The following is a 27969-nucleotide window of genomic DNA, read 5'->3' as shown; positions in this document are numbered from 1 at the left end:
TGTCTCTCTTTTTTACTCAAGTAAAGTTCTCTAGAACAGTTGAGAAGCAAATAGCACCTGTGTCTTTTTTTTTTTTTTTCAAATTAGGAGTTATTTTTACCCTCGTAACATTATTTAAACATGGAAAAACAGTGTGTTCTAAAATAATGATCCTATCATAGTCATCACTTAATTTTAAGGCTCTTTACAATGAGTAAGTTTCCAAATTTAACATTTACTATGTATTGAAGTTAGTGGTTGGTATAACCTGGAGGTATTTCATGCCTTTACATTAAAGTTGATTTAACTCCTAATTCTGAGATGCCTGTGGCAAAATGATAGTGAAGGTGAAACTGAATCCTTTTCATTTCAGAGCCACAAAGCTCTCTGCCAACAGAAAAGGAACATTATTTTCAACACCTACAAACTACAGAGGTGACAGTTATCAGGACTCCCACCGTGATGAAAGAAAACTAGCACACATGAGATTATGGTCATACAAATTTTAGGGAGAAGATAAACAAGTCACCTGATTTCCCTTTCCCTGGGGTCATGCCCACTGTGCCTGGCCCATTTCATTGTCATTCACTCACTCTCTTAAAATCATTTGTTGGGCACTTGCCCAGTACCAAGCTCTGTGCTAGGCATTGAGCACATGATAGTGAACCAGCCAAATCCACAGACTCCCTTCTGGGAGCTTACAGTCAAGTGTTCAAGCATATGTACCCGGGTGTCTATTCTCCCACTTGCTCCTGAGCCAACTGCCTGAGAGAAGAATTGGATGCCCAGAGAACAACAGAGGGACCAAACAGTTATATTTTTAATTCCTAGTTAGATCCCCCAAAGAGCTTAAGATATTAAGTGCAGTGTGGGTGGCAGGAGATCCGTAACCAACAGTATATTCTAGATAGGCTGTGGGGTCCTAAAGGACAGTGTGGGGGAAAACCAAGGGTAGGAGAAGTACTGGCTAAAGATGGCTCAGGAAGGGGCTCGAACAAAGACAGGGAAGGAGAAAGAGAGGACCTGACTCCTCACCAGGCAGGAGCATTGGTTGGAGCCCTGCTGTTAGAAAATGCACACTTTCATGTTTCCTTACAGGAAGTATCTGCTGCCCATTACCCAGGGCCAGAATTAAGTGTTACCAAGTGGAAGACACAAGTGTTCAGGCCTCTGAATTCCTCCCCTATATAGTGAAGGTGCTGCTGGCCCAGCCTCCTGCCCCCTCAGCCATTTCAGAGTACAGTACACCCAGCAGATCTTGGGGAGACACTAGAGTTTTTCCAAAATGTTTGGAAGGGGAAACCCAATGAGGACTTAGAGGCAAAGACAGGAGAACTTTTCTCTACAGAGTTGTGCCAATGGAGACCACTCAGTGTTACCAGTTGGTCTGCAGGGCATTTTTCAAAAGGGGTCTGCCTCATATTTTAATCCGGCATACACAGATTTATGGCCCAGAACAACATTTTCATACTGAGTCACAATGCATTAATGAGATATGAAATCATGTGGATTCAGCCAATATTTTAATGAAATAGAATAAAATCAAACAGCATAGAATAGGTAATATTAGAGTACACTGTTGGTAGTAAGAATAAACATTGTTTTATGAAACTTGTTTCCATTCTAAACACATACATTGTTTCTATTTTACACACACTTATGTCTATCTAAATCTATTTGGTTCCTAAGCAATAATACATATAGCAAGGGATCCTACAAAACTCTGCTTTAATTCCTTTGCCATACAAATGTACTCCTTTAAATTGTGGATCAGGTTGGGGGGGTGATGGTGACTGAAATTCACTAGCTTAAAGAAACTATAGTTAAGTAGAATGGAAATTTATTTAAAAATTTATTCCAAGATAATTTAACACACTCTTCTTCTTTTGTACTAATTATCTTTCATTTGGTTTCCCTTAACTTCTGTGTGTGGGAATACATCTCATTTTGCATACATTCTTTCAGTCTCATATTACAGAGAGAAACAAAAGGTGGGAAATAACTGAAAACAGGACTTGGGTTTGGATGCATAATCCCCACCACAGGGCAGCCCAGGCCAAATCCTGTCTGTCCCTGTGCCAAACCACTGGACAGAATCTGGACCAGAAGCAGGCTCTTTTCTCCCTTAGAAAAAACTTTAAAAAGCCAATTTCTCAAATCACTGGGCAAAGGACCAACTACTCTCTAGGATAGGGAGCCTTGAATAGGATTATGGCCAATTCATATTTATAAACAGAACTGAATTCGTTGGGGCATCACAATTTTTGTAAACTTTTTGACAGTCTATAAACAAAGCAGTATTTTCAAAAGTGATTTTAGAAAAATTAAGTTAGTTTGCCTGATACTCTTTAAATAATCTTCCTTACCCCCACCCCCACCACTCACCCCTTATCTTGATACATATATACATAACAAAAAAGAGCTATCACATGGCCTTGGGCTACCTGTGAAACAGTGTTGCCAGCACTATATATATAGGGACTTCAACTGGCTTTCATTGCGCTCCCTAAAATTCCCAAACATATCCTCAGGGTGTGTTGCCCTAACAGTCACATGTCTAATCTTCTTTAATTCAGGAGTCACTAGCCTACAACAGATTATTTTAACAGGGAATGACTACTCACAAATTAACTTAATCTAGTGGGGATTGCCGATACCCTGGAACTAAACACAATGACATTCCACACCAAGGTCTTCGTTCCCTTAACATCTTAATGACAACTGTGTAACTAATGAATTAGATGTTTTGGCCTTAGAGTCACCACTGACAGGCAGATTTGGCCCAAAACTGACAGTTAAGAGAGTAAAGACTTGAAACCAATTGACTGAGTCTCAACTTTATCCCTAGTGGAGGAAGGAAGACTTCTGTCAGTCAATACCTATAATTATAATTCTGCTATATTCTCTGGCTATATAGATTCTTAGTATTATATCTGTAACATTAGTTGCTTTATGTTTTAGGTTTATTTTGTTGAAAAAAATAACGATCATGAAGTGACATTTCTCAGTCTCAGCCAAATGGAGTAAGTATGCACCTCACCAATACTGCCATCTACAGAGAACTTACCTAATACACATGACTGCTGAAAAGCAGCAAAAGAGAGAATTTTTAGTTTTCTCAAAATATTCTAATTCTGTGATTTGCAAGGTAATCAAACAACTAGATAGCAAGTGAGAATCTTAGCAATACATAATTGATTTATATTTGTCTTCCAAATTTGTCTGCAAAATATAGCACAAAGCTTTTTTAAAAAATAAACTTCAAATTCCTTAGGTTTTCCCTACGAAGTCTACCATGCCATAGATGTGTACAACTGGCAGTTTATTTTTTTCTAACCAATTTTCCATTCCTCAAATTAAAGAAATGTCTTGAGTTTCCTGATGGCAAAGCTATTCATAAAGATAATATGTGCTATTGAGAAGTCCGAGTCAATTAGGCATCTAGGGCAAACGTTACTCACAAAGCAGTTAGATTTGGTGGTGGGACAGTCCCTTTAGCACCAGCAGACACCTCCTCTACTAGGTGGCAGTTTCTAAAACACCAAGTAAACAACTGTACGTAGATGATCTCTTTAATCAGAAATTTACACTGCTCCGCTGCAGCTCACCGTACACTTACGGTAAGGTTCGAACCTGAAGAAAGGAGACACTTCATTTATTTCCAACCTACTAGCGAATGCATACAATAGCACATCTTCAGATGAACATTGAAAATTTTGATCAAAGTAGGATATTTATGTATATACTATTCAATGCCCAAGTATTTTGGAACATTTTTTTCAAGATTGATTGATTGATTGATTGATTTGAGAGAGAGAGAGGGCACGAGCGAGTGGGGGGCACAGAGGGAGAGGGAGAATCTCAAGCAGACTTCATACTGAGCATGGAGCCCACTGCAGGGCATGGATCCCAGGACCCTGAGATCATGACCTTAGACAAAATGAAGAGTTGGATGCTTAACCAACTAAGCCACCCAGATGCCCTGGAAAATTTTTAAACAATGACAAACGACTACGTTTTCATTCAGAAGTTTTGCCTTTCTTACATACCTTCTATATCTATGAGCCATTAATAGTAGTGGCAAATTGGGGGGGAGGGGTGTGAGGTGACCCTTACACCTTCCCACCAAGTACCAAAACCCATAATCCTACACTGTGGTCTTCAATGGCATTAAAAAAAAAAAAAAAAAAGGTTCTTAGCTAAACTCTTTCCAACAAAAAGAGAATAGAAAATGAAATTACAAGTATTAAGTACAGAAGCTTCAACTTGTCAACACTTGAAATTACATTTTCAGATTCCCTACCATAAACGGCCTGGATCTAAAATGAGTGTTGAAAGGAATTCCCTTTACCTACCGATAACAGAAAGGAAAGAAGGAAAAAAGAAGGAAAAGAAAAAAATAATTTTCTATGTTTAAAAATTTGAGAACATATGGCATCATCCACATGGCAAAACCACTCTCTACCTGTTTGGATCTTCAGAGGAGAGATGAGGGACATTTCTGCAACCCCAGAGAGATAGCTTTTTGCATACATAATTTAAATAAATCACTCCAGCATGAAAGAAGAGCAGAATTCTTCTAATTATCACTGCCTAGACCCCTTGTGCTGTTTTCTCTTTAAAGCCACACTAGTTCATTATTCTGCCTTCAACGCTCTTAAATGATTCATTCCCCCTTTCACTCCTGAGCAGACTCTGCAGGGAAGCTAGTATTTAAGTTTAATTTCTAGTGCCACTTGCTTTGGAGAGTTTGATGAGAGGAAAGGGGAAGAATCTAATTTAATAATTCTGTCATGGTTTGGAGGGGCACCCTCCTCCCCTACCCCAAAAAATTACTAGACAAACAAGACCCTCTGGCAAGCTATAATCGTGAGCAAAGACACCAGTCGGGAAAGCAGGGCCCACGTGTGGTGGGAGCTGTCACCCAAGGGAAGTGGCAGCCGGCGAGGAGGAGGGAGCGAGGGTGGGAGAGTCGGGCTGCTGCTCGCAGCTGCGCCGGCCTGGGCGCTCCGAGAGACACCCGACTCCCAACTTGAATGTGCTTAGCTCTCTCCTAGACACTAGGCGGTGAGAAATCAAAGGACAGGGAGGCTGGTTCCCGCATCCCCGGGAGCAGTCCCTGCAAAAGGGACTGCCCCCGGTGCGCGCCGTGGGCTTCCCCAGAAGCCCGAGCCCATGCGCAGTACGCGCGGCTCCACCAAGTCCAGGGCGCCCCCGTCTTACCGTCCCAGCTCTGACTCCACCTCGAAGAAATCGCTCAAAGCATCTCTGTTGGAACCTTCGATCCAGTAATCCGGGACGAGGCTCCCGGCCCCCGGGGCCACACTGGCGGTGACCGAAGAGCAGGACGAGGCGGAGCACGAGGGCACCGTGACTTTGAGCATCTTCGCGGCGGGACTCCGGAAGCCGCCACCGCTGTCGCCGCCGCTGCCGGAGCGAGAAGCCCCGCCGCCCGCCGCCGCCTGCAAACGCAGGAGCGAGAGGTGGCGTCCTTCACACACTCGCACACACCCACCGCCGCGGCCACAGCCGCGGCCGCCGCCGCCGCCTCCCCCCGGCTCCCTGGGCTGCGCGCAGGCTGCAGCTCCCTTCCTGCACACTTGGAAAGGAGGGAGGGAAGGAGGTTGGGAGGAGAAGGGAGCGAGGAACTAGGAGAGGGTGTGGAAGGAGAACCCAGTCGCCACCAGCCTGAGAGGAGAGGCGGAGGCTCTGCAAAGGAGAGAGATTCCCTCCCCCTTCGCTCCCTCCCTTCCTCCCCACCTCTCCTCCTCCCTCCGCCGAGCCTTTCCAGCCCCCTCCCTTTTTTCCTTTCTCCCTCCCAGGCTGTGGCTGCGGCGGTGCGGGCTTTGGGCGGCTCCGGATGCTAGGAGCTTGGGGAAAGCACGAGGACCAGAGCATCATCCCACGCGCCCTACCGCGGGAGCTGGGAACCTGGAAGGCACAACGCGCACAGTGGGACGCTCGCCCCAGGAGTGGCGGGCGCCCAGCTTGCTCTGGGAGCACATGGGTCTGGACCACCTAGCAGCAGAAGAGTGAGAGAGGGACCTGGCTGTCGTCGGCGCTACTCATCCTTCCCGGAGCGCGTCTAGGTGGCGAGTCCCTCCCACCTATCACCAGCTAATTAGCAATCCCCTGTTCATCCCTCTATCAAAGCTTATATTGGCAGCTGGGGAGGATGCCCTGTGGTCGCCGATCTCCCAGGGCTCCTGTGCCCGCCCCCGTGATAGCTGGAGGACAGGGAAGCGCCTGGGTCCTCACTGACCTGACTCACCTTTGAGTGAAGTCTTCAGTTGGAAGAGACGCTGCTGTGCTGCCGCCGACACTGCCCCCTTTAGCACTGTTAGCGCTCCTGAAAGAGCAGGTGTTTGCTGAGTCCGGTTCACTCTCAACCTCTGAAGGTTAGAACAGAAGTGATCCAGAGAATTACTGGTTTGGAAGGGCCCTGTGGAAGCCTTACGGGGGGATCGGTCACCATTCATGACAGAGAAGATTGCTACATTTAAAGCTCGTTACTCTTCCAAGGAGATGTGTCCCATCACAAGCACCCCAATGTTTGTCTGTCAACCTTCACACTGCTCTTCTAAGTACTGGTTAAATGTATACCATTTGTATTTCTACTCTTGAACTTTTTTCTTTCTGGATTTCAGCAAAGACAAACAATAATCAGTCATGTTCTGTAATAAATATATATAAAAATAGTTATTACATCAACCTCATTTCTGGCTAAATAACTCTAGGCCCTTTCTTTAACCTTACTTCACAGGTGTTACTTTCAGTACTTTTTTTTTTTTTAACTTTCCTCCAACATGCAATAAACTCTTCTCACATGTCCCCATTCCTGATAACACCAACAAACAAAGTCCAGTATTCTCCTCTAATTTATTGATTTATTTCTGACTCTTAAGAGCTTTCATGCTATATTGGTGAACTACCCTCCCCCCAAAAAAACCATAAAAAACAAAAACCAAAAATTAAGCAATTAGTGATAGGAATACGATCCTTAGTTGATTGGAAATGAAAAAATAAATATAAAAACTATCCCTCACAGATAATTTTATGAAGATGAGCATATGCTCAATTTACAAATGGCCTAAAAAATAGCAAGCATATGTAGATTCATACAAATTCAGTGAAATAATGAATTCTTTGGTGAAAGACTGAAAATGCTTATACAACATTACTTTTCAGAGAATGAATTCACTAATCTTCATGTTAGAAAATCAAGTTCATACTCAAAGCAAGCTAATAAAGCTCTAAAGTAAATTCTAGTTCTCATGAAATAAGTTTCCTTTGGCTTGCACTGACTGGTGGAGGAAGGGCTGGAGTAGTTGCTAGGCCATTTTTATTCACACTTCTTTGAGGCAAGTTCTGAAGTGGCAGCACTGCATGTATATACTTGTCTGTTGTGAGCAATTCTTTGACAACGTAAGTCCAAAGCAAGCATATTACATTGAAAGAGATGATAAGTCTTTTTACTCTTGCTATTTTAAGGAAAAATAGCCAAAGAAACACCATTTCATGGTATAGAAGAAATTGCAGAACTGATATTTACATTCAACACTGGTTTAGTCATTTGATATACCTATGCTTTTCAAAACTGACTTTTGTAAAAGTGCTATTAACTGATGTTTCAAAAGAGGGTACTTGGTTTAATAAATCAGTTTATGTTTATTTAAAAATAGAAGATGAAAATAAATATTATCTTAAGACAAGTGGAACAGGATTGAACCCATATGATTCATCTTCACTCCTTACGAAATATCATTTAAAATGATCGGAAAGAACAAAGGCATATATCCACAAAAAGAAAGACAGAAATAATATCAACTAAATTCCAGAATCTAAGAACAGATGGACAAATGGTAACTGACTTAGAAGACTGGATATACCTGAAACCTAGATTCAAAATGGGAGAAGCCAAAGAGAAAAAAATCTAATTCTTACCACAAAATTCCAGATATGCTCAGGAATTGAGTACCAGATCCTTCTAAAGTTGGAACAGAAAATAAAACATCAGTTGAACACTTTTATAAGAAATTTCTTAGGCCCCTACATTTCTTCTTCCACCATTCACAGCCAAAAAACACACTTCCCAAATCCTTGGAAAAGAGAGGAGATTTAATCTTTGAAAATGTTAAACAGAAAATGAAATGTTTTTATCACAAGGTACAGCTAAGACCATATTGAAAATAGAGGGATTCATGAAACTCTACAACAAAATATGAGATTTCCAGGTCCATTAGGCTCCCAGAATGCTGAAAAATGGGCATATATCTATCATATCCCCAGCCATACAAGAAATTAAAGGATTCCTCACTAAGAAAACTAAATAATTCAAGGAGAAAGGGACCTATGGATACTGACAATTAGGATACTTCCTGACAACAAAAATCTAATTTTTCTCAACACCTTACAGTGAAGCCTATCATTGAACAGGCCAAGGGATCCAAAGCTTCTTTTTTTTTTTTTTTTTTAAGAATTTTATTTATTTATTTGACAGAGAGAGACAAAGCTAGAGAAGGAACACAGCAGGGGGAGTACGAGAGGGAGAAGAAGGCTTCCCGCTGATCAGGGAGCCCGATGTAGGGCTCGATCCCAGGACCCTGGGATCATGCCCTGAGCCAAAGGCAGACGCTTAACGACTGAGCCACCCAGGTGCCCCAGATCCAAAGCTTCTAATTGCCTATTTTTTGTCTCACTCAAACATGCATGGATACGGTTCCATTCTGGTATGGCAGAGTAGCTGGTATGACTAAACCTCCTGTATATAACAATTATAATCTCTGGATTAAATATAAAAAGGGTTCTTTAAATGTACAAAAGTTCCACCAAAATCAGAAAACTGAAAATTATGTAACCCACAAAAGAAAGGAACGTTTCTGAATTAGATGCACATTTATTTAGCTTTTCCTCTGAGGGCTCTGCAGGCAACACAACTCTTAGTAGCTTGAGGTGTCAGAAAACAGAATTCAGGGCTGGCAGAGAGGCTAGAAATTGAGGAGTTCCAAAAAGGAGGGAGCACGGTGAAAGAATCCAACAATCTACATATAAATTGTGCTCAAATACTAGGCTAATCTTTGAACTACACATATATGTGGGACTCCAAGGAACTCAGCAGAAAGCACAAAGCATTAACTGGAAGGTTGAAAAGCTGAGAAAAAAATTTCAGCTGTTCCTTACCTCAGGAGAGAGACATGGTTTGGAGTATGAGTTTCACCAAGTTTAACTGTGTGTTACAAGAAAGAAAAAAAAAAAAAAAAAACTCTTTAAGATAACAGAATCCAGAATCTCTGCAAGGAATCATTGACAATCTGGTATACAATTAAAAAAAATATTAGATATGTGAAGTGGTAGAAAAAATTGAACCACAGTCAAAAGAAATATCAACAAATAGAAATCAACATCAAGATGATTTAGATAGATTGGTATTCACAAAGGATTTAAAACAGCTATTATAAATATGTTCAAATAATTTTTTAAAAAGATAATCACAATGAGTGTACAGATGGGTAATACTATTAGAGAAATGGAAACTACTCAAAAGAAAAAAATTAGAAATTTAAAAGCTGAATGGGTAAACTATCTGAGATTCGAAAAAAAATCACTCAAATTGCTTACAGAAGAGTGCAGATTACAGAGGAAATAGTGGGTGAATCTGAAGATAGACTATGCTATCTAACCTCCAAGAGAGTCCCCCCCTAATCATCTCCTGATAATCATGCCTTTCTGAGTTCACCTACCACACTGAATCAGGGTTGACCTATGTGATAAATAGAACATGGTGGAATAAGGGTGGAATTCATAAAACCATTACAGAATTTGCCTTGATCTCTTGGATTGCTCATTCCAAAAGGAAGCCAACTTCCATGGGATTCTCAAACAGCTCCATGGAGATGGTAATGTGGAGAGGAACCAACTTACTAGCCATGTGAGTCAGACACCATAGAATTAAACTGCCCAGCCCCAATCAAACCATCAAATGACTACAACCCAAGCCAACATCTGACTAAAATTTCATAAGAGACCTGAGCTGAGCCACACAACAGTTCAGAATTTCAGATAATTCAGGATTTTCTGAATTCACAGAAACCGTAGGAGATAAATGATTACTGCTGCTATAAGTCACTAAATTTTGGAGTAATTTAATTTGCAGCAATAAAGAATTAATAATACCATAGCTATAGAAATTAATTATCCAATCTAGATAGCAATAACAGCAGAGAATGAAAGCAAAAAGTTGGGAAAAGGGGGGGGCAAGTCTCAGTGAATTATAGAACAATATCAAGATATCTTACATATCACTGGGTTCCCAGGAGATAGAGAGAAAGGACTGGGGCAGAAAATTTATTTGAAAAAAATGGCATAAAGTTCCCCAAATTTTGGTAAACAACATCAACTTATAGATTCAAGAATTTCAGAAACCCAAACAGAATAAGTAAAAATAAAATCACACATAGGCCCATCTAAGTCAAATGCTTAAAAACAACAGATTAAAAAAAAAAAAAAAAGAAAACAGTTTTGAAAGCATCCCCTGCTGGGGGCATGGGGGAAAAAGAGAGAAGTAAGTATATTATATATTATAGGGAAGTAATAATACAAATGACAGATGACTCCTCCTCAAAAATAATGTAAGCCAAAAACAATGGAATGATACCTCTAAAGTTATTTAACTTTGAAGATACTTAACTACAAAAAACAAAACAAAACAAAAACAAACCCATAGATCCAGAATTCCATACTAAAGGAATTTTTTTTGAGGGGGTAGGGGCAGAGGGAGAGGGAGAGAGAGAGTCTTAAGCTGGCTCCATGCCTAGCACAGAGCCCAATAGGGGGCTCAGTCTCACAACCCCAAGATCATGCCCTGAGCCAAAATCAAGTTGGACACTTAATCGACTGAGCCACCCAGGTGGCCCTAAAGGAATATTTTTAGGCTGAAGGGAAAGAAACAAAATGAAAACTTAGATACACAGAAAGGAATGAAGATAGCAGACATGGGATATACATGTAAACAGAAAAAGCTCTAGTTCTTATTCTCCCTTTTATTTAAAAGAAAACTCATGGCTTAAAGCAAAAATTATAATATTGAATTTTGTGGGTTATAATATATGTAGAAGTAAAATATGATACAAAATACTATATATAAATCCTTCTATATAATGTTGAGGAAAAGACAAAATTAAGTGACAGAATGCAGATCAGTGGTTCTCAGAGGCCAAGACAGGGTAGACAATTGACCAAAAATGTGTTTGAGAGGATTTGGAGTGATAGAAAGTTTTATATCATGATTTTGATGGTGCTTATGATTTTATTATGTGATTTGTCAAAACTCTTTAATTATACTTTAACAACTGATGTATTTTATTGTATGCAAACTGTATCTAATAAAGCCAATTAAAATTTATAGTAACTATGTAGCCAATTCTTTAACGTAGCCCAATCAAAAGTCCATAAATACTGAAAAGGAAGAAGTTAAACTGTTGCCATTTATAAATGACTTGATGTTTTACACAGAAAATCCTAGGATTTGACTTAGACTACTAAAATTATTAAATGAATTTGAAAAGGTCACAGGGTATAAGATCAAAATAAAACTATCAATTGTATTTTTAAATACTACCAGGAAACAATTGGAAAATGGAATAGAATAAAAAAGCACAAAAATAATCTTCTATGGCATAATCTACCAAATATTGCTAAGAGAAATAAATGGAATGATATACAATATTCATTTACTGAAAGACACTATATTGTTAACATGTCAATTATCCCCTAATTGGTGTATAGGCTAATTTTAGTAGTCTTTGTCTGTAGAAATTGAAGTTTATTCTAAAATGTGTGAAGAAATACAAAATACCTGGAATACAAAAACAATTCTGAAAAAGAACAAAGCTGGAGGTCTCACTCTTTTGAATTCACAACTTACAATAAAGCTACAGAAATGAATCTTACAGAAATGAAAACAGTACAGTATTGGTGTAAAGACAAAAAGAATAGGTCAACAGAACTGAATAGGGAGTTCCGTATATACATGTGGTCAATTAATTTTCGTAAAAAGTATCAAAGCAATTTAATGAGTAAAGGAAAGTCTTTTCAGTAAATAGTACTAGAACAACTGGATAAATACATAGGGAAAAATGAAGCTCAATCTTTTCCTCAGAGGCAAAATTAATTTAAGATGGATAAGCCTATGCATATAAGCTAAAACTACAGTAGCACTTCTAAAAGAAAATACTGAAGAATATCTTCAGGAACTTATAATACATAAAAATATCTTAGACAAGACATTGTGCGCTCTTAAACATAAGAGAAAATATTAAAAATGGAATTTATCAAATTTTAAAACTTCTGCACATCAAGAGACAAAATTAAGAAAATACAAACACAAGACACATACTGAGAGTCAATATTCTTAATACAAATATCTGACAAAGAATATGTATCTGGAATACGTAAAGAACTCTTAGAAATCAATACAAAGATTAAATAAAAACAATTAAAAGACTTCTGGTTTCTGCTTAGGATGTAGAGAACTGCAAAGAGCATTGCTCCAATCCTTATACTACAACAAAAAGCCAAAATGCAAGGTCAAGATGTTCTTACCCCTTCACAGAACTGAGGTCACAGAACAAACAAGTAATCTAAAATCTTAGGACAGACAGGTGTCCACGGGAAAGATGGCAGTTGCTTACCTGTGGCAAACATAGCCACAAACCAGTAAAAATTATTTATGAAGAGTTAACAAATTGGGGATGTTGAATGTGGGCTTACAACAGAATGTGAAACTAAACCCCTGGGCATAATATATATAGGAGGAGCTCACACCTTCTTGCAGGTTTTACTCCACTGACTCTACTGGGCACACAAAAAAATGGTTGAGAGGGGCGCCTGGGTGGCTCAGTCAGCTAAGCGCCTGCCTTTGGCTCAGGTCATGATCCTAGGGGTCCTGGGATTGAGCCTGCATTGGGCTTCTTCCTCAGCAGGGAGCCTGCTTCTCCCTCTGCCTGCTGTTCCCCCTGCTTATGCTCTCTCTCTCTCTCTCTCTCTCTCTCTCTGACAAGTAAATAAATAGAATCTTTTAAAAAAAAAAATGGGTGAGAGTCCTGAGAAAGCATGCCTCGTGGTGCAGACCTAGAGGAAGAGCACAGCAGCTACTAGTAAGGGGTAGAAAACCAGCCATGACCTTCTCCCTTATCTTCCCTATGGAAAAAAAATAGCATTATCCTGCAGGAGAGAGGAGGCAACAAACATTGTCACCTTTAGGCACTGGCACAAACCCACAAGAAAGGGAACAGAAAAATCCCTCCTCCCTGAAGGGAGAGGCAGGAATGCATCCTGAACACGGAACTACAAATGGTGAAAAACCTAGAGCTCTAAGAAGGTCACATCCCCGAGACACAGGGCCTAAGACTAAAATTTAATCAGAACAACAGAGAATGTCCCCTCTGCTCCCCACCACCAAGCTAACAAGCCACAGTGGAATACTTCAAGAGCACAGACCTTCTTTGTGGCATAGTGCATTTGGAAGACTTAAAGCTAAGGGTTGGGCAGAGAGAGAGAAAAATGCTGACAAAAACCAGCCCCCACATTAAAGAAAAGATAACTGGTAGAGAAATATAAAACATGTTGTGCAGTGAGGCTAAGCATTGCATGAACAAACTGCAAATCCAACCAAAATCCTCACTAGATTAACTCCAACTCCCACACTAAATGCCTAGTAGAAGGGAAGGCATACCTATTTATAGACATAAAATCTATTTACCACAGTTTCCACTGTCCAAAACAAGATGCACAACTTTCAACACAAAATTATGAGGCAAACAAAGCATCAAGAAATAAACATACTGTTAAGAAACAAAACTATAAACTGAACCAGACTCAGATATGACGGGCATGTTAGAGTTATCTAACAAAGATATAAAAATAACTGTGAATATTATGTTAAAAATTCTAATGGAAAAGGTGAAAACTTTTAAGGTCAGTGGGAAATTGCAGTGAAGAAATGGGATCCAAGAGAAAAAATCAGACAGAATTTCAAGAAACAAAAACCCCCACAGTAATATAAATGAAGAATATCTTCAACACACATATATCACTGGTTAAACAAATAGTGAATTTATAGATAGGTGAATAGAAATTATCCAAATTGAAACAAAGAATACAGCATCCAAGACCTGTGGGACAATTTTACACAGTCTAATGTATGCCTACATAGAATTCCAGAAGGAGAAGAAAGAGAGAACAGGAAAAAAAAAGTATGAAGCAGTAATAGCTATGAATTTTCCAAAATTAGTAACAGACATCAAACTACAAATCCAAGAAACTTACAGAAATATCAAATATTATATACATACATAAATATTTGTATTATATATGTGTGTATATACATACTAATATACCACCGATGCATATTATATTTAATCTGCTGAAAACAAAGACAAAGAGAAAATGTGGAGGCAATCAGGAAAAAGACACATTGCATACAGAGGAAAAAATGGTAAGAATTACAGTAAACTTCTTGTCAGACAAGAAAGATGACAATGCAGTGACATCTTTTTTCCTGTTATTCCTATAGTGGTATGTCTTCTAAACAGTTTTATTGAAGTATAATTGACATAAAATAACTGTAAATATTTAAAATGTACAATTTTATATGCTTTGACATATGTATATACCTGCCAAACCATCACCACAATCAAAATAGTGAACATATCCATTACCTCCAATCCTGGTGCTCCTTTGTAATCTCTCCCTTCTGTCTCTCCTTGCCATCCCCCAACCCAAGAAACCACTGATCTGCTTTTTGGTGCTATGAAGAAGTTCACATTTTCTAGGGTTTTTTATAAATGAAATTACAGTATTCATTATATTTTTATCCAGCTTACTTTTTAAAGAAACTGATATAAAGATGGGGTGTTTTTAAAAACTATATATTGTCACAAAGCTTAGTACTCTGCCTTATTTATTTCTATTTTCAATTTCCACTTCTCAGAGGACAGTTTGGATTTTCTGAATTATCATCTAAATTTCCCAGATTTCCAGATAATTGCAGAGTTCTTTTCTTTAGCTAGATAATCTTGCTTCTCTTGCTTTGTTCATCTTTCCTAACACTTTCTGGCTTTGAAAAACAGTGATCTTAGCATCCATCTCAAGAAATTAGAAACAACAACGAAAAAGAGATTATATGCAAAAAAGGGAAATAAACTAAAGATGATAGGAGGGGAAATTGATAAGGTAGAAAACAAATATATCATAGAAATACTCAGAAACCCCAAATTTAGTTCTTTAAAAGGACCAATGAAATTGATGAACTTCTCGTGAGATGATCAATAGAAAGAGAAGAGACACAAGTAACAAATATTGGGATTAAAGCAGGGGAAATTACCACAAATTTGGTACATATTTAAAGAGTCATAAGAAGATATGGAAATATGAAAATCTGACCAGCTCTATATGTATTAAAGAAACTGAATTTCTAATGAAACCACACACACAAACTTTAGACCCAGATGAGTTCACTGGTAAATTCTGCATTTTAAGAAGAAAACTCTTACACAACCTTACACAAATGATTCCAGAAAATTAAAAAAAAAGAATAATTTTTTAGATTTTATTTATTTATTTGAGAGAGAGAATGAGAGAGAGAGAGCACGAGATGGGGAGGGTCAGAGGGAGAAGCAGACTCCCTGCTGAGCAGAGAGCCCGATGCAGGACTCAATCCTAGGACTCTGGGATCATGACCTGAGTTGAGGGCAGTCACCTAACCAACAGAGACACCCTGGTGCCCAGTTCTTTTAAAAAAAAAAAAGATTTTATTTATTTGAGAGAGAGAGGGAGTGCACATAAGCGGTGGGGGGGGGGGGGTGGAGACGGGCAGAGGGAGAGGAGCACATTCCCCACCAAGCAGGGAGCCCGATGCGGGGCTCGATCCCAGGACCCTGAGATCATGACCCCAGCTGAAGGCAGACGCTTAACCAACTGAGCCACCCAGCGCCCCAGAAATAATTCTTTACTTACTTTTTGAAATGAGGATCAGTTGGTTTACAAGGAAAACATTTTCAGGCCAGTATTGCTCATGCACTGAATTTTTACAAACTAAGCAATATACATAAATTACACTATATCATGACCTAGTCTGGTTTATTCCAGGAACTCAAGGCTAGTTTAATATTCTAAAATCAACTATATATTTCACCCACATTAGCAGACAGAGGAAGAAAAAGCATATGGTCATCTCAATAGATGCAAAAAAAATGATAAAAGTCCACTAATTACAAAAGCCAAAAAGACACTTAACAAACTAGGCATTGAATCTGCAGCAAAAATCAGACTGAAAGGTAAAATGTAAAGAATTTCCCTCTGAAATCAAAATGACGAAAACATACTCTCCACCACCACTTCTACTTTTATTTAGTATTGGACAGTAGGTCTTAACCAATGCAAGATGGCAAGATTAAAAAAAAAAAAAACTAAAAGAAATAAGTACTGAAAAGAAAGATTTGTTATTATTTATAGATGATAGGATTGCTTATGTTGAAAATCCAAAAGAATCTATATTAGAATTGAAGAGTTTATTGTCAATAAATACAAAGTCATGCAAAATTCAGTTTAAAATTGTATTTCTGTATATTAGCAAGAAATAGCTAGAAAAGAAAAATTTAAACTTTACTATTCAGCAATAAAAATAATAAACTCTTAACACACACAGAAACATGAGTGAGTCTCAAAAACATTAAGCTGAATGAAATAAGTTAGATTCCAAAGAGTATGTACTGTATCATTCCATTTATTTGAAATTCTAGAAGAAAAAGTGAAGGTAAAATGATCCTCATGGAGATAGATATATCTTGGTGCTATAAACACTGAAATTTTGGGGAAGAATAACCTAGTTACCTACAAAGAAATAATAGTCAGAATTTCATCACAGTTTTCTTCAGTAACAGTGGATGCTCGAAGACAATGAAGCAATCACTTCAAAGTTCAAAGAAAAACTGATTTCAGGGGCACCTGGGTGGCTTGTTGGTTAAGCATCTGACTCTTGATCTGAGCTCAGGTCATAACCTCAATGTTGTGAGATCGAGTCCCACCTCAGGCTCTGTATTGGGCTCCATGCTGGGCATGGAGCCTGCTTAAGATTCTCCCCCACTTCCACCTCTCACAATCTCTCCCCCTCTGAAAGAAAAGAAAAGAAAAGAAAAGAAAAGAAAAGAAAAGAAAAAAAGAAAGAAAGACTGATTTTGAATCTATATGCTATGCCCAAGTTAACTAGCATTTCAAGTGAAGCAAAATAACAGACATTTCCAAATATTTAGGGACTCAGAAGATTTATCACCCATTCATCCTCTCAGAAATAATCACAAGAGGATGAACTGCAATAGAACATTTTATATGTACAAGACAGTGACACAGAATACAAGAATGCTAAATGAACAAAAAACTAAGTTTTAAAAGTTATTAGTACAAATAATGTGGGTTTATATAATACATAAGCAGCACAAAAGAAAGGTTAAGAGAAGAAAATATAAAAGTAGACTACAAATCCCATCCTTTCCAAGCAAAGAAGAGATATTCTGATTAATCAGACATTGATAGCAAGTTAGAAGGTTAATGGACATTGATATCAAGTTATAAGGTTAATATATGTTCAAAAATATAAGGATAAAAATGAAAAGAATAGAAAGTCTTTATAGTTTTCAAACCACAAAGTCAGGGGAAGAAAGTTTGATAGAGAAAAGACAGAGGAATGAAAAGAAACAGAACAGCATTATAAAATATTTAAAATGGCAGTCTAGTGGATGCTGTGGTGCACTGTCAAGGATGCCTCACTCAAATTTAGCTCCTTCTCTGGAAGCAGCTTGCATCTACTTACTCATCCCATACTTTTTACCTCAACTTAAGACACCTCTGAAGGTCCCATCTTTAGAGCTCCCTGCAGGATTGGTTGAAACCTCTGGGACAAATTCATCACAGTTCAACTTCTCCTTTTGCTCAGTACTTTACTTATTCCTTCATAGGCATTATTCCTGATTGCTCCCCAATACATTTTGTGCATGCTTATCTGTCTTCTATACCTCAACAAATGTTTCTAAGGGGACGAGATTTCAGACAGTTGGTGCTAAATGGTCCAAGGAAGCAGACTTTAAAGATGGAATTTTGGTAGCCAAATCACTCACCAGCTGCTTAACAATGAAGATTCCATTATTAGTAGTGAATGGAGTACAGTAGTTCCTGGCATACTGTGGCAACATATTCTGATTACATATTGTTGCATAACAAATAATTCCAAAGCTTAGTGGCTGAAAATAACTATTTCATTATTTCTCATGATTCTGTGGGCTCACTTGGGCAGTCTCCAGCTTCAGTGAGGTCAACTGGGGTTGCAGTCATCAAGGAGCTTAATTGAGCTCATTCACATGGTTCAACTGTGAGATCACCTGGGACTGGCGATCAAAATCCCTACAAGTGGGCTTTTCACAGCATGGCAGCTGGGTTCCAAGAGGGAACATCCCAAGAACAAGTGTTCCAAAAGAGAGGATGTGGAAACTGCTAGGTCAATTAAAGCCTAGGCGAAAAGCATCACTCATTCCATATTTTATTGATCAGAGCAATCACAAGCGTAAGCCAGACTCAAGGGTAGAGGAAATAGGATGTGTGACATATACATGTAGGATGCCATGAAACTGGGGTCATCTTAGGAGACTACCTACTGCATAGTATAACTGTTAAAATTTCATTAGTGGTGAACTGAGATGGGTTCATAGTAGAAGGAAAAGCACTGAAGGGTGCAATGTCTCAAATCTTCAATGGGTTTGAGGAAAGTCATAATTATAAGGACAATGGAATCACACAGATTTTGTTGAGTGCACCAAGCACTGGAGAAAGAAAATAAAAAGCCACCAATGATTAATCACCAATTTAAGGCAAAATGGGAAAGATTAGAGGATCTCCGTGGCAGCTTTCGAAGAGAACCTCACATCCTGCAACAAGACAACAGAAAGAGTTGTGAATCAGGTACAGGACTTAATTATAAAGATAGCTAGCTGCAGAGAAAGATAATTCTCAATCCTGGAAAGTCTGCTATACCAAGGTCAGGCCCTTTATCAAAACAAGTGGGACTCTGAGTCTTGGTATGGAACCATCTTGGTTGATGCACTGGAGAAACCAGAAACCTCAGATTTCCCTGGACCATTTGGCCCATAAAAGTGGCCTACCCACCTCTCCCTAATAAAGGCTGTTACACCTCCCTTGCTTGGAAATGATACAAAGGCCACCGTCTTGTAAGATAGTAAGCATCCCACCCAGTACCTATCCTCTCACCATCCCTCCTGGTCTCCAGACCAACAACTAGGGTCAAGTCACAACATAACACAACATATCAGGGAATTGCTGAGGCTACTATACCAGGAAAGGGACTACAGTCTGAAGGAGCTGTAGGACATAGTCAACATGGAGTGGCACAAATTTGGATCCTGAGGTTTCTGAATCAAGGAAATCAGAACATAAAATTGCATAAGGGAAGAATTTATGAGCATGGGAACTGCTCCTTTTGATACTGGATTTAAGCCCCAGGTGGAAATCTGTATGTTGAGCCACAAAGAAAATTATCATTATTCAAAAAGACGAATCATACAGGATAAGTTTTCTTTTCAAATTGCAGTAAAATAAGAAACTAAAAAAAATAGCAGAAAGACTCATGCACTTGTAAATTTTTAAACACCCTTCAGATAAAAATAAAATTGAAATTACAATTATAATTTAAATCCTTTATAATGACTAAAAATGAAAGCACTAATTATAATTGTGTAATGTAGTCAAAACAGTGCTCACAGAAATATTCATAACTTTAAATGCAAGTATCAGTAAACAACAAAGATTGAAAAATAAATGAGTTAAGATTAGGGGCACCTGGCTCAGTCGTTAAGCGTCTGCCTTCGGCTTGGGTCATAATCCCAGGGTCCTGGTATCAAGCCCTGCATTGGGCTCCCCGCTACGCGGGAAGCCTGCTTCTGCCTCTCCCACTCCCCCTGCTTCTGTTCCCTCTCTCACGGTGTCTCTCTCTCTCTCTGTCAAATAAATAAATAAAAATCTTAAAAAAAAGAAAAGAAAAATAAATGAGTTAAGATTATGTAACTGGTATTTTGAACTAGCAGAAATTGATAGGATGCAAATCATAATACAAATTTATTTTTTCACTATCCTCTTAAATCCATTCTATAGTCTTATTTTTCCCCTCTCAGATAAAATATTGAGAAAAGGTCATAGCTTCCCTGGTTAATTTTAAACAGTAAAAAAACAAACAAACAAAACTTCCATTCACTTATAATAACTATTACAATTTCATTTAAATAATTAAACTGTCCATTTTAGTGAAATAGTCTACACTGGAATTTTAGTTAATGCTTCACTTTTCTCCTCCCCAGCTCAGGTTCAGTTCAGACTGAAATTCTGCAGAAGAGGGTAGGGTGTGTATGGGAACTTCTGTCCTTGCTTTCTCAGCTCCTCCTCACTCAAACCCACACTTTTAGCTGTGATATTAGGACTCTCCAGGGTTGGATTTGGGCAGGGTCAGAGATGGGATAAGGAGGTAATGGGGAATAAAGGTCCGACTTGATAGAGGAGGGGTGTTGTGATATGAGAGTGCTCTCTGGGCTTGCTAAATTTTAACCGCAGGCCTCACGGGGTATTTCTGTGGGTTTTGTAGATTTCTTCACCAGGAACATCTAATTGTAGCTCTGTTGATGTGGGTAGAGCTCTGTTTCTGGCCGGACCACTTAAGATTTTGCCATCAGATTCAGTATCTAAGGTTTCCTCCAGCTTCTTTTCAGTCCATTCATCCAAATCATTCCCATTTGTATGACTCACATCTGTCTAGGAAAACACATGCCTCTCTTCAGCCATTGTGGAAGCAGGCACCTCTCTTTGCTCCTCCCCAGGAAGATAGTTGTAGACACATACTTTCTGCTTTTCATTTTCTATAAGGCAGACCAAAATCAAACACCAGCGGCAAAAGGGAAGCAGGGATATAAAATTCCACAAGAAGGTCTCTTAAAGTCCCTCTAACTTGTCCAGAGGTCAGGAGTAACATCACTGCCACCCATTCACCCCACACATTAAATATTGAGGGAAGTGTGGCTGGACAATATTGCCAAGTGGCAACAATTCCTCACAGTATCTTCTTTTCCCTGGCTCTCCAACCTCAATCCTTTCATCCCCTCAGGTTGGATTTAGGGCCAAGGATCACAAAACTGCTTTTCAGCTAGTATTTTGTCAACTGTACATAGATGAACTATCCCTTCATTTAGAAATATAGGGCTTCTTGTCCCCTATTATTTTGCTTTTGGCCTTTGGGTTTCAGACAAAATGAGACAACCAATATCTGACTTACTTATCCTGTCACACATGTAACTTAAGAAACCGGAAAAAACTGACAAAATAGACCAAAAAGAAGTTAAAGAAAGGGGGGGGGCGGAGCAAGATGGCGGAGGAGTAGGGGACCTGGATTTCGTCTGGTCTCAGGAATTCCGCTGAATAGGGATCCAAACCATTCTGAACACCTACGAACTCAACAGGAGATTGAAGAGGAGAGTAGCAACAACTCTCTGAACAGAGAAGTGACCACTTACTGGAAGGTAGGACGTGCGGAGAAGTGAATCCGAGGCGATATTCGGGAGGATAGATGGTGGGGGAGGGGGCCTCCGTTGGCCGCTACTGGCAAGTGATAGAGCTGTGGAGCACAAAATCGGAATTTTTAGAAGTCGGCTCCGCTGAGGGACGTCGCTCCAGTGGCTAAGCGGGAGGTGGAACCCTCAAGGGACAGTGTGGTCTCAGGACCCTCGGGGTCACAGAAAGACCAGGGTGCCTGAGTGCGGCAGAGCTCCCAGGTATCGGAGCGGGGAAGCTGGCTGCAGAGACAGCCGAGGCGCGGGCTCTCAGCTCGGGGTTGCCATAAACTGTGATCCGCGGCCCACTTGGGCCACTGCTCCTCCAGCAGGGACCCAACAAGCAGCAGATCTGGGGAGACTCCCCTTCCTCCCCCAGGAGGAGCGGCACGGGAGCGCACCGCAGGGATCTGCTGGGTTTGGAGACTCCACACGGGGTCGGGTGCCAGAGATAGAAATGCTCGGTCACAAGCCCAGTGAGCACGGAGTGCGGCCGGAGACCGGGGAGACGGGAGTGACTGACAGCTTTTCTCTGGGGGTGCACTGAGGAGTGGAGCCCCAAGTTCTTGCCTCCTCTGGGGCACAGATTGGGAGGCCGCCATTTTCACTGTCGTCCTCCAAAACCGTACGGAAAGCTTGCAGGGAACACAAGCTCCTGAGAGCGAACCCAAGCAGCTTGCTTAGCCGGGACCGACAAGGGCGGGGCAATTCCGCCTCCGGCAAAGACATTTGGGAACCACGGCAACAGGCCCCTCCCCCAGAAGATCAACACGAACAGCCACCAAGCCAAGACCAAGTTTACCGATCAAGGAGAACAGGAGAACTCCAGCGCTAGGGGAATACTGCACATAGAATTCATGGCTTTTTTACCATGATTCATTAGTTTTTCAAAGTTAATTTTTTAACTGTTTTTTTAATTTCTCTTTTTCCCTTTTTCAACCAACATCTTATCAATCCCTTTTTTTAAAAAAACATTTTTTATTTTTCATTTTTCATTTTTAGTCATATTTTATCCCTTCATAAAAGTTACCCTTATTTTTGGCATATATATATATAAGTTGTTCTCTCTTTAAAATTTTGAGATACAGTTTCTTCTAACAGATCAAAATATATACCCTAAATCACTAGTGTATGGCTTTGTTCTAGTCTCCTGCCTGATCACATTCTCTCCCTTTTCTTTTTAAATCTTCTTTTTTCTTTTTTCAAACAACTTCTTATTGTATCAATTCCTTTTATAAAATCTTTTATAATTTTCATCTTTACAGTCATCTTCCACCCCTTCATTCTATCAACCCTTATTTTGTACATATATAAGTCTTTCTTCTTTTAAAATTTTAGGAGGCACTTTTTTCTAACAGACCAAAAAACGCCCAAAATCTAGTCTGTGGCACTGATCTATGCACTAGCCTGATCATATTTGATCATATTCGGGTTTTTTTGTATTGTTCTGTTTTTGTTTTTAATCTTTTTGTTTTTGTTTCTCTTTCTTTCTTTTCTCTTTCTTTTTTCTTTCTTTCCCCTTCTTTTTCCCTGGTTTCAGGTCTTTTCTGATTTGTATAGAGTATATTTGCTGGGGACATTGTTAACCTGTTAGCATTTTGTTCTCTCATTCATCTATTCTCCTTTAGACAAAATGACAAGATGAAAAAAATCACCTCAGCAAAAAAGAACAAGAGATAGTATCATGAGCTAGGGACCTACTCAATAGGGACGTTAGTATGATGTCGGACCTAGAGTTCAGAATCATGACTTTAAAGATACTAGCTGGGCTTGAAAAAAGAGTGGAAGTTATTAGACACACCCTTGCTAGAGAAATAAAAGAACTAAAATCTAACCAAGTCGAAATCAAAAAGGCTATTAATGAGGTGCAATAAAAAATGGGGGCACTAACTGCTAGGATAAATGAGGCAGAAGAGAGAATCAGCGATATAGAAGACCAAATGATGGAAAATAAAGAGGCTGAGAAAAAGAGAGATAAACAACTACAGGATCACGAGGGCAGAATTCGAGAGATAAGCGATATGTTACGATGAAACAACATTAGAATAATTGGGATCCCAGAAGAAGAAGAAAGAGACAAAGGGGCAGAAGGTATATTGGAGCAAATTATAGCAGAGAGCTTCCCTAATGTGGGGAAGGAAACAGGCATCAAAATCCAGGAGGCACAGAGAACCCCTCTCAAAATCAATAAAAATAGGTCAACACCCCGACATCTAATAGTAAAACTTACGAGTCTCAGAGACAAAGAGAAAATCCTGAAAGCAGCTTGGGACAAGAGATATGTAACCTACAATGGTAGAAACATTAGATTGGCAACAGACCTATCCACAGAGACCTGGCAGGCCAGAAAGGACTGGCATGATATCTTCAGAGCACTAAACGAGAAAAATATGCAGCCAAGAATACTATATCCAGCTAGGCTGTCATTGAAAATTGAAGGAGAGATAAAAAGCTTCCAGGACAAACAAAAACTAAAGGAATTTGCAAACACGAAACCAGCCCTCCAAGAAATTTTGAAAGGGGTCCTCTAAGCAAAGAGAGAGACTAAAAGCAGCATAGATCAGAAAGGAACACAGACAATATACAGTCACAGTCACCTTACAGGCAATACAATGGCACTAAATTCATACCTTTCAATAGTGACCCTGAATGTAAATGGGCTAAATGCCCCAATCAAAAGATACAGGCTATCAGATTGGATTAAAAAACAAGACCCATCAATATGCTGTCTGCAAGAGACTCATTTTAGACCCAAAGACACCCCCACATTGAAAGTGAGGGGGTGGAAAACCATCGACCATGCTAATGGACACCAAAAGAAAGCTGGGGTGGCAATCCTTATATCAGACAAATTAGATTTTAAAAACAAAGACTGTAATAAGAGATGAGGAAGGACAGTATATCCTACTTAAAGGGTTTATCCAACAAGAAGACCTAACAATTGTAAATATCTATGCCCCTAACATGGGACCAGCCAATTATATAAGGCAATTAATAACAAAAGTGAAGAAACACATTGACAGCAATACAATAATAGTGGGGGACTTTAACATCCCCCTGACTGAAATGGACAGATCATCTAAGCAAAAGATCAACAAGGAAATAAAGACTTTAAATGACACACCGGACCAATGAACTTCACAGACATAATCAGAACATTCCATCCCAAAGCAACGGAATACACATTCTTCTCTAGTGCCCATGCAACATTCTCCAGAATTGATCACATCCTAGGTCACAAATCAGGTCGCAACTGGTACCAAAAGATTGGGATTATTCCCTCCATATTTTCAGACCACAATGCTTTGAAACTAGAACTCAATCACAAGAGGAAAGTTGGAAAGGACTCAGACACATGGAGGCTAAAGAGCATCCTACTAAGGAATGAATGGGTCAACCAGGAAATTAAAGAAGAATTAAAAAAATTCATGGAAACCAATGAAAATGAAAACACAACTGTTCAAAATCTTTGGGATACAGCAAAGGCAGTCCTGAGAGGAAAGTATATAGCAATACAAGCCTTTCTCAAGAAACAAGAAAGGTCTCAAATACACAACCTAACCCTACACCTAAAGGAGCTGGAGAAAGAACAGCAAATAAAGCCTAAACCCAGCAGGAGAAGAGAAATAATGAAGATCAGAGCAGAAATCAATGAACTAGAAACCAAAAGAACAGTAGAACAGATCAACGAAACTGGGAGCTGGTTCTTTGAAAGAATTAACAAGATTGATAAACCCCTGGACAGACTTATCAAAAAGAAAAGAGAAATGACCCAAATCAACAAAATTATGAATGAAAGAGGAGAGATCACAACCAACACCAAAGAAATACAAACAATTATAAGAACATAGTATGAGCAACTCTATGCCAGCAACTTAGATAACCTGGAAGAAATGGATGCATTCCTAGAGATGTATCAACTACCAAAATTGAACCAGGAAGAAAGAGAAAACCTGAACAGACCTATAACCACTAAGGAAATTGAAGCAGTCATCAAAACTCTCCCAGCAAACCAAAGCCCAGGGCCAGATGGCTTCCTAGGGCAATTCTATCAGACATTTAAAGAAGAATTAATACCTATTCTCCTGAAACTGTTCCAAAAAATAGAAATGGAATGAAAACTTCCAAACTCATTTTATGAGGCCACCATTACCTTGATCCCAAAACCAGACAAAGACCCCATCAAAAAGGAGAACTACAGACCAATATCCTTGATGAACATGGATGCAAAAATTCTCACCAAAATACTAGCCAATAGGGTCCAACGGTACATTAAAAGGATTATTCACCATGACCAAGTGGGATTTATCCGTGGGCTGCAAGGCTGGTTCAACATCCGCAAATCAATTAACGTGATACAATACATTAACAAAAGAAAGAACAAGAATCATATGATCCTCTCAATAGATGCAGAAAAAGCATTTGACAAAGTACAGCATCCTTTCTTGATCAAAATTATTCAGAGTATAGGGATAGAGGGTACATACCTCAATATCATAAAAGCCATCTATGAAAAACCTACAGCCAATATCATTCTCAATGGAGAAAAGCTGAGAGCTTTCCCCCTAAGGTCAGGAACGCGGCTGGGATGTCCACTATCACCACTGCTATTCAACATAGTATTAGAAGTCCTAGCCACAGCAATCAGACAACAAAAAGAAATCAAAGGCATCCACATCGGCAAAGAGGAAGTCAAACTCTCACTCTTTGCAGATGATATGATAGTGTATGTGGAAAACCCAAAAGACTCCACCCCAAAACTGCTAGAACTCATACAGGAATTCAGTCAAGTAGCAGGATATAAAATCAATGCACAGAAATCAGTGGCATTCCTATACACCAACAACAAGACAGAAGAGAGACAAATCAAGGAGTCGATCCCATTTACAATTGCACCCAAAACCATAAGATACCTAGGAATACATTTAACCAAAGAGGCAAAGGATCTGTACTCAGAAAACTATAAAACACTCATGAAAGAAATTGAAGAAGACACAAAGAAATGGAAAAACGTTCCATGCTCATGGATTGGAAGAACAAACATTGTGAAGATGTCAATGCTACCTAGAGCAATCTACACATTCAATGCCATCCCCATCAAAATACCATCCACTTTTTTCACAGAAATGGAACAAATAATCCTAAAATTTGTATGGAACCAGAAGAGACCCCGAATAGCCAGAGGAATGTTGAAAAAGCAAAGCAAAGCTGGCGGCATCACAATTCCGGACTTCCAGCTCTATTACAAAGCTGTCATCATCAAGACAGTATGGTACTGGCACAAAAACAGACACATAGATCAATGGAACAGAATCGAGAGCCCAGAAATGGACCCTCAACTCTATGGTCAACTCATCTTTGACAAAGCAGCAAAGAATGTCCAATGGAAAAAAGACCGTCTCTTCAACAAATGGTGTTGGGAAAATTGGACAGCCACATTCAGAAGAATGAAACTGGACCATTTCCTTACACCACACACAAAAATGGACTCCAAATGGTTGAAAGACCTAAACGTGAGACAGGAGTCCATCAAAATCCTAAAGGAGAACACAGGGAGCAACCTCTTCGACCTCAGCCGCAACAACTTCCTCCTACAAACATCGCCAAAGCCAAGGGAAGCAAGGGCAAAAATGAACTATTGGGGTTTCATCAGGATAAAAAGCTTTTGCACAGCAAAAGAAACAGTCCACAAAACCAAAAGACAACCGACAGAATGGGAAAACATATTTGCAAATGACATATCAGATAAATGGCTAGTATCCAAAATCTATAAAGAACTTATCAAACTCAACACCCAAAGAACAAATAATCCAATCAAGAAATGGGCAGAAGACATGAACAGACATTTTTCCAAAGAAGACATCCAAATGGCCAACAGACACTTGAAAAAGTGCTCAACATCGCTCGGCATCAGGGAAATCCAAATCAAAACCTCAATGAGATACCACCTCACACCAGTCAGAATGGCTAAAATTAACAAGTCAGGAAATGACAGATGTTGGTGGGGATGCGGAGAAAGGGGAACCCTCCTACACTGTTGGTGGGAATGCAAGTTGGTGTAACCACTCTGGAAAACAGTGTGGAGGTTCCTCAGACAGTTGAAAATAGAGCTACCATACAATCCAGCAATTGCACTACTGGGTATTTACCACAAAGATACAAATGTAGGGATCCGAAGGGATACGTGCACCCTAATGTTTATAGCAGCAATGTCCACAATAGCCAAACTGTGGAAAGAGCCAAGATGTCCATCGACAGATGAATGGATAAAGAAGAGGTGGTATATATACACAATGGAATATTATGCAGCCATCAAAAGGAATGAGATCTTGCC

At 39.5% G+C, this 27969-nt stretch overlaps 1 protein-coding gene across 2 annotated transcripts in view; it reads right to left on the bottom strand.

The window, feature by feature from the left end:
- CAMK4 (calcium/calmodulin dependent protein kinase IV) overlaps positions 1-27969 on the bottom strand; it is a 310888-nt gene that overhangs the window by 214294 nt on the left and 68625 nt on the right. The window contains exons 1-2 of one of the 2 annotated variants that reach the window (XM_027606843.2): positions 6251-6362; positions 5203-5441 (exon numbers count right to left, since the gene is read on the bottom strand). The exons of the other annotated variant lie outside the window; for it this stretch is intronic. Of the exons in view, the coding sequence (XP_027462644.1) occupies positions 5203-5363 (161 nt within the window). The 5' untranslated portion in view covers positions 5364-5441; positions 6251-6362. Of the gene's footprint in view, positions 1-5202; positions 5442-6250; positions 6363-27969 lie in introns of those variants that run through there. 2 annotated transcript variants of the gene reach the window in all.

The sequence above is a fragment of the Zalophus californianus genome, chromosome 5, assembly GCF_009762305.2.
Source record: "Zalophus californianus isolate mZalCal1 chromosome 5, mZalCal1.pri.v2, whole genome shotgun sequence".
Lineage (NCBI taxonomy): Eukaryota > Metazoa > Chordata > Mammalia > Carnivora > Otariidae > Zalophus > Zalophus californianus.
Note: the sequence above shows the minus strand (reverse complement) of the source record. Positions and strands in the feature narration are given on the sequence as shown.